Raw genomic sequence first — 16,933 nt, 5'->3', positions numbered from 1 at the left:
ATTAATAGAGCACTGATTTGTGAAATTGAGCCTCTTCTTTAGGCTGCGTGAGGAAGCATCCACAAAAGAGGCCCGATAACTGAGACGCAGAGGGAGAAGGATGAGGGCATACAATGGCAGATCAACATCTCAACATCCCCCAAAGCCTCAGAGACTTTTTCTAATGGGGTCTAATCTATTATTCAGTCCCCTCAGACACGGGAAAAGTTGTTGTTTTCAGGCCGACATAACTCACTATCACAACATGAAACCTGAGACATCAGGGGTGGAGGGGTGTGTATGGTAACGATTGTTGCTGTTGTATGTATTAACTTTCTTATTATTTTTTCCATTTAAGCCGTGGCCATAAATAAGGGTTTGATTCTTATTTTACTTGTCATTATTTATGTTTTAAACTTGATTATCTGTTTGTCTTCCTGTCTTGTTTTGTTTGTAGTTGTGTATCAAAGCTGCTATATGAATAAAGTTGGTTATTGAGGAGAAACCTGTTTTGTGTGTTGATTGAAAAAAGCAACATATGTTTTGTTGGAGCTTTGCTGGTTGTAATTTTGAATTAAACTAGAAAAAACCCACACACAAACACACATTTTGGGGATTTTACACTGTACCTGGGTGCCCAGTAATTCCCAGGATTTGTTTATGGGCTGAAATACTCAATAAAGTGATAAGCAGCCAGGCGTGGAATGCAGTTACTCTTTCCAGGAAGTGCATCTTTGGGGTACCTGTCCATTTCTATGCATCTTATACATTCTGTCCCTCTTCCTTTTACATGACTGTACTTACTATTTCGCTGAGTCATCATTTCCTTTGTGATAAAGCTTATAGTTAGGGCTGGGTCAGGTGACCCTGAAGCATATCTTAGTTATTCTGTTCTAGACTAAGGTTGCTGGGGTACTTCCTGTGATCCATTCAGCATTTCTTCTCTAGATTTCTTTTCATTCCCCAGGTGTTTATATACCACTGCTGCAGGCTATTAATTCTTGTCCTGTCTCTTGCATAGTCTCTGTGCATCACATCTCCTTTTTCTCTTCTCTTTACCCTCACCTCTTAACCAGTATTAGCAGATGACTGAGCCTGGTTCTGCTGGAGGTCTCTTTTCTTGCAAGGGAGTTTTTCCTCCCCGCATTTGCCTAATGCTTGCTCACAGGGGGTTATCGGAGGGTTTCTCTTTAATACCGCAGGGGTCTTTACCTTACAGTGTAAGGTACAGTGTCTGATTTGTTGGTATATAAATAAAAATGAATCACTTTGCTTGATCTGCCAGTGAAATATTTAGTGTTAATAAATAAAACTACCCAAAATATAGGTCAAATGAAATGCCCCTCTTAATGCATCAATAGCAATATTATAATATGATATACAATCAAGCATTGGTACGGACCAGTTTGTAGAGACAACAAATCTGTAGGTGTCTAAATACAACCATTAATGCAGAGAGTTCAATTAATTAAATGGGTCACATTGCCCACATGCTGCAATAAAACAAATCTCTCTGATCCAGCGTCAGGCTTTAGTCAGTTTGCGTTCCCTTTAGGTGGAAAGGCGTGGAAACTGTTTTTCCACCGTCCATTATTTCTCCTGGCTTAGTGTTTCTATTAAAGTTTGTGTTTCCCCGTGAGAGTCATAGGTTTTGTTAGAATTACATCACGTGACGGCCACCGCGCCATGTTTCCATCTCAGACTCAGGAAAACTTTTACAGCCAGAGGGACACGCTACAGAGCGAAATCAAGTCACCCAGAGGGGCCAATGTAGTTCCGATATATGCCTTCAAAATAAGTCCTAGGTTGTTGCAACGTGAGTCGGTTATTAGGATTGAGTCTATTATCCGGTGAATATATCATTTTCCATCTATAAAAAGATTATTTCGTTTATTTCCGACGCCTCAGTAACAATATAACACTGCGAGGAACTGCTTTAGTTCTTTGACTATTTTATTTTGAAAGACAGCGCTACCGTTTCCGTTGCATTTAGCTTGCTGTTTGGGTCAGTGTATGTAACAGGGAGAAAGAGTGGAGAAAAGCAACAGGAACAAAAGTTGTGGACCTGAGTGAACAGCTCTGCGGTGCTCACCCGTGAAATGTTGTAACCAGCTCTCCGTTTGCAACAGACAGCTAGCCGTGTGCTTTGGTAGACGACGGTGGCCTCACCTTGCATTGCGTTGCCAAAAGGCGTCTCTTGAAGCTTTTTTGGCACATCGCGGAGACTGGATGCGCTCGGGGACGGTTCTCTTTGGTTAACGTCAGCTAAGTTTTAACGCTAGTTAGTGGGGAAAGACGCCTCGTTTCTCGTAGAAAATGCCTTAGATGAATTAGATCCACGCAGTTTTAATACATTTTACCCTGTTTGTCCATCCGTACTCGACACGTTTTGGACTTGCTCTGAGGGAACACGTCTCCTGACCCTTGGTGACAGCAGAGGTGAGTGATTGGATCCACGAAAACGCCCATGACCTGTAGTGCTCATCACTATGGTACGTTATTGTGAAGTTCGCTATCGGATTTAATTGTAAAAGGAGCCACTGAGAGAGAAAAGTTTGAAATTAAATGGGATAAGAAAAAAAATCACAGTAATCTTGCAGTGAGTTGGCTGAGGGGTGGTGCAGCACTAAACAAAAATTCCCAAACTGCCGCAGTCATACCTAAGAGATAAAACATTAACTAAAACAAGACTATCATTGATTCACTGTTTAAAAGTCACTTGGTATATTTTGTAAGGATCGCGCTAGTCCCGTCAGATTATCCATATATATGCGTGCTTTTAAGCAGTTAACATGTGCACTTTGGTCCAGTCCACTTTGGGGCAAGCTAGAAAGTTCTGCACCACACTTGTGAGTCAAAGAGATGAGATTAGAATATATATATATATATATATATATATATATATATATATATATATATATATATATATGTGTATATATATTATTATTATTTTTAAAAAATCTTCTCAGTTGTTTTGGTCTGGTTGTCAGCACTACTCCACTTACAAAAAGAGGAACTGAAATTAAAGATAGCTGCAAGACAGATGAGGCTGACTTTTCATTGAGTTTACAGTTGTTATTTTTGGGGTCTTGCATCATCCCTCAAGAACTGTAACTCACCAAGAACTGTAAGGGGGGGAAACTGCACATGAAGTCCTTTCATGGTAAAAAAGTAAGCTATTTTGGAAGGGAAAGTGGTTGAGTTTTAATGAAAGGATACCCTGAAGTGAAACAGACCACAGGCATAAGCGAGACCAAAAAAAGGGGTCTCAAAAGCTGCAGCATGACTCAGAAATGTAAGCTAGTGAATTGAGATGACCAGCTGAAGTATTGACTGGAGCTTTTTTCTTTTGAGTTTCAAACTGAGACTTGAACAAAAAACATCTCTTCGGTCAGATTTCTTTGTTGTGTTGATGCTGATTTCAATATCTAGATTGCTTCCATGCCAAGGTTTAAGTCCACATTTTAATTGCCAGTTAAGGAGTTATTTAAAGATAAAGAAGAGCACAGCTTGGCATCCTAAGACATGGTTTAAAAAGCTTGTTTCCTCCTGAGACATCCTAGGTTGTCATGAGGTACCAGGTCTGAGACACTTGATCTGGCCATTTGTGGATTTTTGTCTTCTACTAAATGTCATATGAAAGCAATAGAGAACTAATTTGACAGTAAAAAATTTTGTTTTTGGAGGAACTGTGGAGTTTGAGTTTTCATTTTTATTCCTTACAGGTGCAGGAAGAGGGCTGCTGAGAGGCCTGGAAATTGATCACTATTTTACCTAATCTAGCACTGGATTAACTGGGCTGCAATGGCGTCACCCGGAGACGTCGCTGGGGGAGGAGCTAATGAAGAATTCAACGACAAAATCAAATCAAGATCTGGTATGTTTTGATATTTATGTCCATTGTTTGTGTTGGTATTTTGCAGCTGTCTCCAGTACTTAATGTTCCCTAACGTGAACAAATGAAGCAGAGCATGCAAGTCCAAAGGTTGTCAGAGCTTTCAGTGTTCTTTAACAGAATAAATGGCACGAGGCAACAGTTTGTTGTGCGTGAACATGTGCAGTCACTGTTAGAAAACCGTGACAGAGCCAGAAATCCTGTTGGTGTATGGTTAACCATACGTGGAGGCAGGGGAAGAGAGACACAGCACACAACACAGCGTAATGAGGACAGAGTGGGTTTGCGATCACACCTTTGCAAGGGGAAACAGAAAGGGAAAGTGTCCAGCAGCAGAAGAAGGGGAGGACAAGAATGTAGGGATGGTTTTAGAGAGAGACACACCCACTGATCACGTTCTCTGCAGATCGTTCCATTCCATAGGTTAATATTTCGTAGACACCGCCCTCAGAGGGAGAGACGCTTACAAACAAGTTGTTGTTCTAGTTAGAGGAGTGCTTTAGTTGGTCTAAATTAAGGTAATTGGAGGACAATGCCCTGATGTTGTGTACCCATCTTGATTTAGTCTATTCCTGGCTCTTTGAACAGTACATTTAGTTAGAACATGGCAAACTGGAAGAACAATATAAGCACACATTTTCCTATGTTAGAGGAGTCTAGAGTGAAACTTTGCATTGTAAGTTTATCATTATACATCCCGCTAAAGAGGTTGTTAAAGGATGTCCCATTTTAAAATTGGTGCCCAGGTCAAATGGGCTGACAAGATACAAAGAAAATTGGAGTGTAAGACAGAACAGAGGAAAGCAAGCTCATCACTCTTATATCAAACACTTTACCTGTACGAGTAACTATTACACAAACACTATTGTCATATGGGGATTGTTTACTTTTGACAAAAACTGAGCTTTAAGTTAAACGTCTTGGATGTAAATTGATGTTAAAGCAGCATTTGGCTTAAGGTGCAAAATCATTGCCATGTAACTCATGAGGTTTCCATTTCCACTGATAACTGAAATGAGGATCAAAGTTAGGAATGCATTTATATACATCAGCCAACTATTGTGATCAGCTGAGCAACAGTTGTTATTCCTGTTTAGATTTTTAAAAAATAATTTACAGATTTCAATATTTATCTGTTGGCACAGACAGAAGTTTAAAACACCCCCCCAGAATCAGTCTGCCAAAGAGTTCAATCTGGCCTACTATAGGGCTTTGGAAAACATGGAAATTTCAAAGGAGAGTATAAAGTGTGGCTTTTTGACTGTATTTGGATCAGTTTTACAGGCCTCTTACTGACAATGATGTAAAACATAAGCCTATCATATACTTAAAAATAAGACTTTTCTGCTTTAAACAGTAAAAAAAAAGAAAGTTTTTCTTTGAGTTCTCACATGATTTATTATTTTTAAATTACAGGATAAAGTTGTTTATTTCTTACAGTGTAGTCTCAATGAGCCGTGTCAATAGGTTTCTTTGGTGTCTTTGTGATTTGGAAAAAGTGAGATGTAATAGTAAAATTGCAGGTTTCTTTTATAAAACATCTCAGGATTAAATGTGTAGTCAAACTGCTTTAGACTGACGGTAAGGGGAAAATGTTTTGGGTATTTTCAATAGGTTATTAGGCAGTAGCCTTACTGGTCTGGCCCTCTTAAAATGAAATTGGGCTTTATGTGGCTGTTGATATAAATGAGGTTGACCCCTGTTGTACTAAAAAAATTCAGTGTCAAAAATGGAATTAATAATATGAAGAAGTGGGGAAAAAAAACAGTGTCTTTCAATTGTTATTTTAACACACTGATATTGGTAATAGGATTACCCTGCTATATGTTAGGCTAAAGTGTTACTTGACCTATTTTAGGTCATTGGTAAGTAGGAGCTTCGGCCTTGGAATGTTTCTACTTTAATGTTCCTATAAAAAAGAACACATATAAATATATTTAAAGCCTGTGTTCTGGGTTTCACCATAGCCCTCCCCCCTTCTAACTCCCAATTCCTGCTGTAAACTTGTTAAATACAGTAAAAAGAGGCCAGTTCTCATGCCAGCTTTCCTCACCCACCCAGCCTCACCCACCCAGCCTCACAGCACTGGTGGATTCCATGCCAGGAATTCCACTGTGCCGATGGAGTTTGTAATTTATAATGCTTGTCTCCAGACCACAATGCTTTTCTCACAAAGATTCAGGTTTCCCTAGCAACCCTAAAAGTAATGTTTTCTTTTATGGCAACGAGGGGAAAATTTAGCACGTAGCATAGCTGCACAAAAAAACGCAACTTAGAAAATACGGCCGCTCACATGTATGTCGAGGTAACCTGGGAGCCTCGGCACAAGTGGTTCTTATCTTCTCTTTGACGATGGAAATTTGTGGTGTGTGTTTGTAGTTGGTGGATAAATATGACAGAAATGAGCTGTTCTGTTTTAGAATTCAGAGAGTACGCGCTTGCTTTGAAACCAAGGCAAATCTGGGAAATGGCTTCAAGCTAAACGCTGATAAAATATCATGTGGTCTACCCCGATCACTATAAAGTCTTCTTTCTTTCACCATGTTATAAACTAGTGAGGCTGATTGTTAACAGTGATCCTTAGACACCCACCCAAAACTGGGTTTGTTTCATGTGGTTTCTGTCATCATGAGAAAAAGTCTACACAGAGCTGAAACATGGGGTATTAGAAGAGAGTGACAAGCAGGTGAGTGTGTGTGCGTCTGTGTGTGTGTGTGTGGTGAGCAGGTGGAGGGATGTTTTTGCAGCTGTGAAGACAAGCATTAGCGCACTTGTTAATCTCCATGCCGGCCACCATGTGGGCATGTTTGAAAGGTTGGAGAATTCATAGCCAACAGCAGAGCGCGCGCTCAAACGGTAAACTCTGTTTTTTGTCACGCTTAGTGACTGTCACAAAGTTAGCGCCAGGCGTCCTGATCTTGCAGAGAGAGTGAGCACGTTCGTTATTTCAGCTGGCTCGTTTTCCATTTGGTGCTTGCCTGAGATCTCACTGCAGTGTAGGTTGGAGCAGGGGTGTGTATGTGTGTTACCAAGTTTTCTATGAACTAGCTATATAGTCACTCCGTTTCACAGACAAATGCACATTAGTGTCTCTGGAGGGGCGAGGGGAGGTGGTTCAGTGTGTCAGGTTACTATCCAAGCTTACAGTGGATCAAGGAGGAAAGAAAACAGAGGAAATGGGGTGGAGGTTAAAGCTGACAGAGCAGGTAATGTATCTGCTAGGGATGCACTGATCGAACTTCTTCCATCTTAGAGTAAAATAACTTGAATATACAACAATGAATAGTTTACAGTAAGTGTATTTATTAGTAAAATAATAAATGACAGTGGGATCAAAATAATGAAACATATAATGGCTTGGTAGCACTTCATTTGGCACTGTTGTGTTTTCCCTTCCTGCAGCCCTGGGTTAGATTGTTACATATCCAGCTGCACCTGAGAGGTGGGAGTGACAGGAGTATATAAAACCAACTCACTCACTCAGACAGAGAGAGAGAGAATCCGGGAGGCTGCTTGCCAACGTGTAGTATTTTTGTTACATGCCTCTTTTTACAACATATTGCACCTACCTTTACAAGCATCCATGCTGGGCATTTCATCACTCATATGTGCGATTACTCATCTCACGTTTAAGTATTTCTTTGTTAAATAAACTAATTGAACAAGCTAAGCCTTGTCTTTTTGTTGCCAATTTGTTGCCAAAGTTGGCAGCTAGTCGGTTTGTCATCAGTTACCGTGCTGTGTGTTTAAAACACCCACCACCAAATGCATGAAGACTACGGTCTAGTGTATGTAGTAAGTTTCTTTTGGTTAGGTAGCTAGTAAGGGAAGAGTGTGCCTTACTGCTGGGTGTTTCATACCAGTAATTGTTAACCTAGTGTTGTACAACAATTTTGTATCAATAACTGTTTTTTATTCTATCAGTTATATTCTGTGGTCCAGTCCCAGAAGTGTGTACAGTATATTTTACACTATTTTTGTGTGGACATGGCATCTGCACATGAGTTTTTTCAAACTCCCAGTGAACAGTTGTTAACTGCTTACAAAAAAAGAGCACTGGGAAGTGGCAGAGCATTTTGGCATTGATTGCTCTAGACTCTCCAAAAGGATGAAGTTTTTTCTATTTTAAAAGAAAAGCTTATTGAGAACAGTGTATTGATTGCAGAAGGTGGCCGCAAGGTAATTCCATCTGCGTTAACTTTTGAACAGCAGAAAGAGATGTTAATGTTGCAGCATCAACACACTTTGGAGTGTGAAGAAAAGAGAGGCAAAAGAGCAGGAAGTGGAATTGAAAAGGTTAAGATTACATGTTTGTCTGTATGAAGCTGATTTCCCGAAGGTTATAGAGAAAAGTTTAGAGTTTCCTGGAAACAGGAGAGCCAAACTTATGTGGCATTTGTTCGGGAGCTAACAACCTTGTTTAAAAAAATAAGCTCATATTTTTATGTTAACATGTTAATTTCATTTATTTTAATGTAATTATACTAGTGCAAAGTAATGTATTTGCATTGTATCATCTCAGTTCAGTGTGAAAGTCATTAGAAGACTGGATACTAGGATCAGGCTCAGTCATTGCAGAGGAGCCTAGGTTGTAAAGATGTATGGCTTAAACACATAGCTTAATTTGTGGAACTGGAGTTTAACTTGAAACTCCAGTTCTACAAATTCATCCTGGTTCCTTCTACTTAAAATCTCACTTGATTCTACTGCAGTCTTTACCCTCCCCTCCCCAACACAGCCGAGTTTCTCACAGACAAAAACACCCAGTGGAGGAAGATGAAATGGCATCTCTTGGATCTCTGCAGATGTGGTCATATTACACTCAGATTTAAAAATCAATCCAGCAGTAGTCAGAAATATCCTCCTCTTGTTTGTTCTCGTTAGATGACGATCATGATGGATCTCTTAGCCGCTATCCACATAAACAGACACGCACACCAACTTCAAAGTGCAGAGAAGTTTGGGTACCAACTTGTGCATGCCTGGAAACATCTGCGTTGCAAGTTTTGGTTATGTGTTGAGGTACGATGTGAAACCTAGTGCTTCACAGATTGAATTTATCACAAATCTCAGCACAATGACAACATAAATTTAACACATCAATGGGGAAATTGGCTAAAAGTCGCCTTGATTGGCGAGCTGTCATCGTTAACTTTGACCATGTCTGACACCATTGTCCTTCTGCACAACCCTGTTGCTGCCATTCAGCTACGATAGGCTCGAGTCCGCTCACCAGTTGAAGATGAGTAAGCAGTTAAGAAAATGAATGAATGCATACTTGCATGCATGCATACATACCTCACATGTGAAAGAAAGGTGGGGAGCAAACAGGTCAGGCTTCTGATTGCTCTTAACACTTTCCAGAGTTTTGTCTTTTCTTGGATTAGCATGATGTCAGTAAGAGGGGCTATTGTTAATCCCAGGCACACAGCTCTGGCTATTAGCACACAAATCTTCTGTTCATGATGGACAACCAATCAGGAGAAAGGTTGGCCATGTTTCACGCAGCATGAACTGAGTGGCTGAAATTGTAAATAAGGATTATGTTAAACGATGCATCATACAAAACTACTCTAACAAAGTCCAAGAATTTAAAGCTGGAATTTAGGGTAATAAGTCCCCTATAATTAAAATAAATAAATCACTAGCTGCTGCCCTCCATCTGACCTGTAGGCTGTGCTGTATATGGTAAAGTGCTAATTTTGTGGTTTGCCACATTGCAAATCAGTTCTGAATGGGATAAGAGGATGGTTAGACACACTACTTGACACAGTTACAGCTGGATTACCTTATAACCGCTAAAGTCCTGCCTTTACATCCTGTCTGTGCGTGTGCTTTTCTTCTTTCCATTCCTGAGTGCATACAAATGTTAAAGGTCATATATCACTCACAGGGTTAGCGGCTGTTGTTTAACATCACACAGTAATGAGGTGAGAAACAATCACCCGATCCTTATTTGTCACTTGAGAGCTCTGTGGAGGAGCCTGCTCTAAACCTGAGTCAGTACCTGACCTGGCCTTGTTGTTCTCTATTGTTTCTGCTCTTTGTTCTGCTCTCCACTCATCAGTATTGATTTCGTATGATCCATAACAGTATCTGTATAAGTCCCAGACAATATACTTTAAGAGCTGGTGGGTGCCTTGAAATGTTGTGTAGTGTAGTGTTTTGACATTAGCTGACGGAGTCTATCCTACTTGGTTCCCACACTTTGTTTTGGTACGTGCTTTGTGCAATATGTGTCACATGAAAGATATGAGGAAAAAGTAATTGGTTGACTGGTTGAAATGGGAAGCTTAACCATCAGCTTTATATGTGCGATGAGCCACAGACTGGATCATCTGCTTACCTTTGGGTGTGACACAATGTAAGACATATTTGTGTTTTCAACAAGAGAATGTGAATGTCACCAAATGGGTGGTGTAGAGGGTGTGTTTTGTCACCATACTCGCTCAGCTACATGTCACAGATCCTTAATTCGGGCCTTGGCTTCTTGGAGCTGGGTGTACTCAGTATTTCAGCTGTTCTGTGCGTGCCTGTGTTCAAGAGTAACTGGGTGAAACACTGAGACGATCCGGAGTTGTTATTATTCTCATTTGTTATTGTTTCATAGCTTTGCTGTTACTTTAAAAACAGATTTTCAAGCTGTCAGTGAGTGCAATGATATACATGCAAAATGCTTATAATGGGTGTGTGTTTGCATGTGTGGGTAGCATGGAATACAAATCAAAACAAAGAGGCTTTCACTGTGTGCCGCCTCTTGATGCAACGTAATGACCTGAATTGTTTCTTTGCCTCTGCTTTTTTGGAGACTCCCAGGCTTGTTTGGGTCAGTGGGAGTTTTCATGAGTTTATTCCACTTTGAGAAAGAAGTTTCCACAGGGAACACGCAGCTGGATGTATCTTCACTCTATATGGGCACACAAGCCTCTCTGTGTTTGTGTTAATGTCTTTGATTGCAGCTTAATCTGGCTGCTTGGGAAATGGGAGGAAACTTTACTTTGCAAAGTCCTGGCTGGAAATGTGGGAATGAAGGCCTGGGCCAAAGCATCTCCCCTGGGTGTGGTTGTGTGTGGGACTCTGCCTCTTTGGTGCATGTGCATGAGCAGCATTGAGACACCCCGCCCAGGCAAGATGTCAAGCTCTTCAAGACCACACTGGGAATGGCAGAAAATCATCAGTCTTAAATGTTCCTACAGTTGTTAAACACTCACAGACCACTTTTTTCCCCTCCTCCTGTGGATTTCTTATTTTCCACTGCAGGCACTTCCCATTTCATTCCTCCTTTCTTACCCCTTGTCCTAAGCTCATTACAGCTACAATCTATGTTGTCTATTCTACATTCTGACCTATCGCATCACTCCTACTTTCTTGCTACAGTACTAAATATTTTTGTTGTTTGGTGCATAAAATGATACAGATCTATTTAGTTATCATGCTAAAAATGTTATATAAAGTTGTGGCATGGTTATTTGGCAACTAGCATAGATCCATAACAACCCACTTTGTTTTTCCAGCGTTGCATAGAGAGGCTCAATAGAGATGGAAAGGACTGACTACAATGATACATGTGCTAATGAGCTGATGAAGTTCTAGGATGTAAACAAAGGAATCTACTTGAGTGGATTTAAGTGAAGGTCCAACATGTAAAAGGTTTGGATTTCCTAGTTATTCAATTTTAACTTGGTGTATGATGTGCGATGTTGTGTTGAGATATAACGATCACACAGACATTATTGTTAAAGAAGAACCTGTTTGTGGTTAAAAGAGAGAGAAAAAGCCAGAGAAGCCACGTGACAGGAGAGGCTCACAAACCTGAAATCAATGTGGAATATCAGGAAGGGAGGCTGGAGGAAACAAACACAAAGTTAATTGCACCATTTCATCACCTAACTCCTGCAACACATCAACATCAAAGAGTGACAGCAGAGTCGGAAGGTCTCTTTTGGGGATTTTCTGTCAGCGGAGAATGGCTGTTGGTTGAGCTTATTTTGTGATCTGTCTGAACTGCATGCTCAATGATTGTATAGTTTCAGAATCCATAGTTTCAGAATCCAGTTTGACAAGGCAGTTGGCTAACATGGGACTTCTCAGCCACAATCAGGTAGTCTCAGTCTGTCTGTGTCTGACCCACGTGTACAGACATTTTGGAGACAAGCGAACCTGGCAAAACATTGTTGGGTTGGTGAACTAATGCCAGATGATGGAAAATTAACAGGATAAATAATAGAGGTGGGAATCACCATAAATCCCACGATACGATATTATCACAATACTTAACGCACGATACGATATTATTGCAATTTTTTAAAATTATTTTGCAATATTCAAATTCTGTACATAAAGGTAAACTTTATCAATATTCATTTTATCTAATATCAAAGTCTCACACTCAGTCTTTCTCTCATTTCAGTCAGTTTTATTGTTGACAAACTGAACGGTTTGTATTACAGTCTAGTCCAACTTAACTGAATGCAACCATCTGGTACAATTATAGCTATTCTGAACTATGCAATTTATGAAAACTATGCAGCCCATTCAGCAACTGAAGAATTTGAAAGTAAATTAAAACAAAATATAATTTTACATTAAATAAAAAAGTTTTAAGCTTAATTAAGATAAAACATGTCTTAAATTAAAATAAGTAAACTGTCATGTTTATTGCTGCCAAAAAAAAAGTTAAACACATTTGGACAGTGAAGGAATGTCAGGATTCTTGCTCAGAAAAAGGATCAACATGCTCTGAAGTCAGTTCCAGTCCACGAAAATGTTTTTGTAACAAAATATCGATTTCTGCTGTCCCTGTATCGATACATTATTAGCAAACAAAATATCACGATACTACACAGTATTGATTTTTTCCCCCACCCCTAATAAATAAGGAATGATTATAACATACCTCGACTCTTACCCTTCTTTCATTTCTCCTTACACAGTGCAGTACTTGTACTTCTCCTTTATAGAAAACATTTAAATCAGTGTTGTTGTTCTTGCCAGTGAGTCACAACACTATGGATATAAGCTAAATTGAATCTCAAAATAAAATCCAATCAGCATTTTGCTGTCTTCCTGTGATTATCTACCCCCGGAGTGCAGAGCGGAGGGCTGCACTGTACGCTGGTGACACTGTAGGCTGCAGCAGCTGAAATGCAGGATGACGCCAGAATGTGGCAGGTGGCAGGATTAATGCACAGCTGGGTTACCGTTTCATGATATTAAGCATGAATATGTCTTTTCACCTCACTTTGATGTGCTTAACTCAATGTCATGTCCATGAAACCCTCCAAAACTGTGTGTGAAACACCAAATATGATGTTTATATTGATTTATGCTTTGTGTGCATTCTTCTGAGATCATTTGAGAAGGTTGTACATCTATTAGTGTGATTACTGTAAATGTAAAAATACTGGGGTGACAGTTGTGCATTAAGCTGCAGAGCGACTGCACTGTCCATGCCAGAGGGTGATGTGTGTAGATGAATCGCTGATGGGCGGTCTCATCTCTGTGCATATAGATTTCATAAGGTCCTTTGTATTATTCATAATTGAAAGGAGTTCTAGTGTTAGCTATGATGCTGAGCCAGGGAAAACTGCATGTACGCATGTTTTGCATATCTAACTTTATGTCTCACTTGCCATTTTTGACTTTTATGTTCACATACACATTTAGACTTAATATATGGCAAGAGTTAATTATATTAAGTTTTATAAGTAATTTTCTGTCTAATAATTACTGAAGCTCAAATACCAGACATCCAGGAAACCATCAACTTTGATTGTCATGTAAACTTAGGACTGTTTGTGGTGAGACGTGGAATGAAAGGGTTTCATTCATGTCTTCCAGTCTCTAGTCAGAAGTGATATTTGGATATAAAGCGTGAGAGAGATGTTTATGTGCATATTTAAGGGGGGAGGGGGGCATTTTTGCATGACTTCAGTGAAGCAGCTTGATGATGCTCTGGGGACGGTGTGTAAGGATGGACTGACAGGGGGAGGACGCCTGTCTCTGACTGACGCACCCTAGTGGAAAGTTCCTTTTGGTGTCTGCTTCCTTCACTCACTGCCAAAGCCAGCCTGACCCGAACCATTTCATTCCTCTGAGTTGTGACCAGACCAGCTGCCGCAGCTCCCTGTGGAAGGAAGTGGATTTAATTCAGTCAGACTCTGGAAGCTGGTCACCAAGCTGGAATCACCTCTTCTACTTCCTCTTTGTTAAGGAAAGGAAAGCAAAAAACAAAACACAGGAAAATATACTTTCTCTTTTGCCCTCACCCTCTGCCCTCCCTCTCATTTCTCTCTCTTACTCTTTTTTTTTTTCTTTTTTTTTTCACTCTCTGTGTGGGAATAGAGCTGTTTGTTCAGTTGGCCCTCATTGACTAAATATATCAATGGGCAAATGGACTCTGGCTTTTTCCCTGTTCCCTGCTCCACTGCCCCGGCTGAGACCCTCGGTGAATGTCAGGACCCACGTCTCAGTTTTAACTCAGTCTGCTGTAACAGTTCTGTTTTTCTGAGAGTCAGGGACACTGATTGCTTCACTTTAATGTAAACCAAAGGCAAAAGAGGTGGCTGTCCTAACCCTAAACCGTTCTGCTAAGGCACGCTCATTCTGGGTCGCGGTTATTTGAATTAGAGCTGTTGTTTCCAGCAGTATCGTGTTTGCAGGCGAGAATCAACTGATTTCACAAAGCGTACAACACACACACACACACCTCTCTAACCTTTCACTTACCTATTAATTATTTAATTAACGATCTGTTTTTCTCACTCGTGGTTTTTTCTCAGCCTTGTGTGTGCGAACATTTGTATGTCGTGACAGAGTGCCCGACCCGGCACCCCACATAAACCCACCCAGCGTCATCGATGAATGCTGTCTCACCTCCACTTCCTCTTTCTCTTTTCTTTTTTTTTTTCTTGTTCTCTCACTCACTCACACTCCCACCACTAACGCTGCTGCCACTACCTTGTCTTCCTGTTCCGGATTACTTGTTTTCCTTTTTCTTTTTCTCCATTGTGTGTGTGTATATATTTGTAAGGTCTGTATTGCTGTCATGAATTTGGGTAAATGGATGTCGTGGAGAAAGCGTAACTTTTTCAGAAGAAAAGGAAAGCATGAAAGTAGCCTCGATTTAGGTAAGCTTGTCTTGATTAACCTAAAAAGCAGACTAAACACACCGGCATTGATTCTGTTTTTCATAGCCGAAGGAGCGTAATTGTGAACGTTACCCATGACTTTGATCAATTGATCGATTCTTTTTCTTTTCCTCCTTGTGATTTTTATACAACTTCTCTCTTTCTGTCATATTTTAGTCGTGATGTGCATACTTTTTATTTGTGTGAATGAGATAGTTGATCATCCCTGGGTTTTATGGCTCCTTATCTAGCCAGTCAACCATCACGCAGCAGAAGACTGCTGATCAGCAGTCGTGTTGTGATTTATCTGCACAATGGAAGAGAGTGTGATGTCTCATTTTGTCACATCCACAAAACACTCATACTCTACTGAAAAAGTAACTACACGAAGCTCTGCAAATTGCACTGCAGAGCTTGCACCACCTCTTGATAAAACTGGAGTAAAGATTGCCAACATTTACACATAATTGAGTTAAGCGTTTACATTTCTTTCACTCCAGCTCCTCTGTGTTGTGTTAAAGTTGGTTGTGAATTCCTTTCCAACCTTAGTTTGAGTTGTGTAGACTTCCAGCAAATGCAGATAGGAAAGTCAACGCCTCTGCCCCACCGCATCGCCTACTCCATAATCCCGTGTTGCATCTATGTTTGTGTGCCAATCTCTGTCTGACATGCCGATTTTTGCCTTTGTTTTCCTCAAACTTGCATTCTGTCCCATCGCATGCTGGAATGGTGCCGAACAGCGTTCATCTGTGTTCGCCCCCTATCACACGATGCATCATGACTCCCTACCCTTGGCTTGCCCTGTCCTGTTTCGCTCTGCTCCAACCACTTTCCCTTTCCCTGACAGCGTCCCTGTTTCCCTCCCCTCTCCTTTTTCTCTCTGTTGCTGCATTCTTGCGATCTGTTCCTCTCTCTGTGGTCAAGGAGTGACAGACACATGGGAGAGACAAGAAGAGGGAGGCAGGAATATCGAATTCTTCTTTGCGCAGATACTCTTGGACTATCTCCTCCGGCTCTTTACTTGACTTCTGTTGGTTCTTATGTTGAGCATTACGGTGGCCTCTGGTAAAAGATGGCTCAGCATGGACTCAGTCTTAGAGGTAGGAACTTTTGACAGGTGTGCGCGCTTGTAGTTTGGTGGCAGCTAGGACCTTGGTTTTAAATCGTGCATATTTTTAGTGTTCTTGCAATCTGATCAAGGTGTAGGCGCAAGATATGGGGTGGCTGGATTAAAAGGAGAGTGTGCCATGAAACGAGAGATTTGTTTTCTCAAACTGTCTTTTTTCTGTTTTTCTTCTCTCATGCACTTTGTTAAATGCGCCAAAGATACTGGTGGGGTTTACCAAAGGTCAGTTTTTGGACATTTCTTTTTATTTCTACTGAAAAACTGAACATATCTGAACAAGCATAGAAAAATACAAGCTATATTTGGACTGTTGTAAATTGGGCATATGGAGTTAAAACCAGTTCGAGTTCCTTCACATTCCTTCACTGCATTTATTATATTTTTTCTCTTTCCTTCACTTTTACAAGCAGCACAGGCGATTTATACTGCTCTTGTTAAATCTCTGCCGTGTGTGGGGTGATCTGGCTTGTTGAACAAAATTCGTCACCCTGGCCTGACTTCCCCAAAGCCCCGTGCCCTCTCACCTCACTGTTTCTGCTCAGCCCTAATTACACGCACCTCTGCAGACCATGGGGGTGTTTTGAAGAATGTAAGTGGGGATATGGGTTAATCCATTTGGACGTTATGAGTGTTTTCCTTGCAAATTCCCAGATCTTGGCAAGGGTAGAGTGTCAACAAAGCTGTATGGGCTGGGGCAAGCTTAGACAAGTGACTAGTGGGGTAGGGAGGAGGAATGCATAGGAAATTATAGGAATTCTATTCATTCCTCTAAACCTACAGATTCAAAGTAATACACGTCTGCCA

At 40.6% G+C, this 16,933-nt stretch overlaps 1 protein-coding gene across 5 annotated transcripts in view; it reads left to right on the top strand.

The window, feature by feature from the left end:
* The first annotated feature begins 1,993 nt into the window (after positions 1-1,993).
* Positions 1,994-16,933, top strand: part of utrn (utrophin) — a 193,250-nt gene continuing 178,310 nt past the window's right edge. For 2 of the 5 annotated variants that reach the window (XM_014414048.4, XM_014414046.4), the window contains exon 1: positions 14,870-15,003. In XM_014414048.4, coding sequence (XP_014269534.3) covers positions 14,922-15,003 — 82 coding nt within the window. In that variant the 5' untranslated portion in view covers positions 14,870-14,921. Of the gene's footprint in view, positions 2,419-3,704; positions 3,857-14,868; positions 15,004-15,926; positions 16,104-16,933 lie in introns of those variants that run through there. The other 3 variants (XM_014414047.4, XM_014414051.4, XM_014414049.4) reach the window with 3 other exon arrangements.

Source organism: Maylandia zebra, linkage group LG15 (genome assembly GCF_041146795.1).
Source record: "Maylandia zebra isolate NMK-2024a linkage group LG15, Mzebra_GT3a, whole genome shotgun sequence".
Lineage (NCBI taxonomy): Eukaryota > Metazoa > Chordata > Actinopteri > Cichliformes > Cichlidae > Maylandia > Maylandia zebra.
The sequence above is the reverse complement of the archived record's forward strand: the minus strand, read 5'-3'. Positions and strand labels throughout refer to the sequence as shown.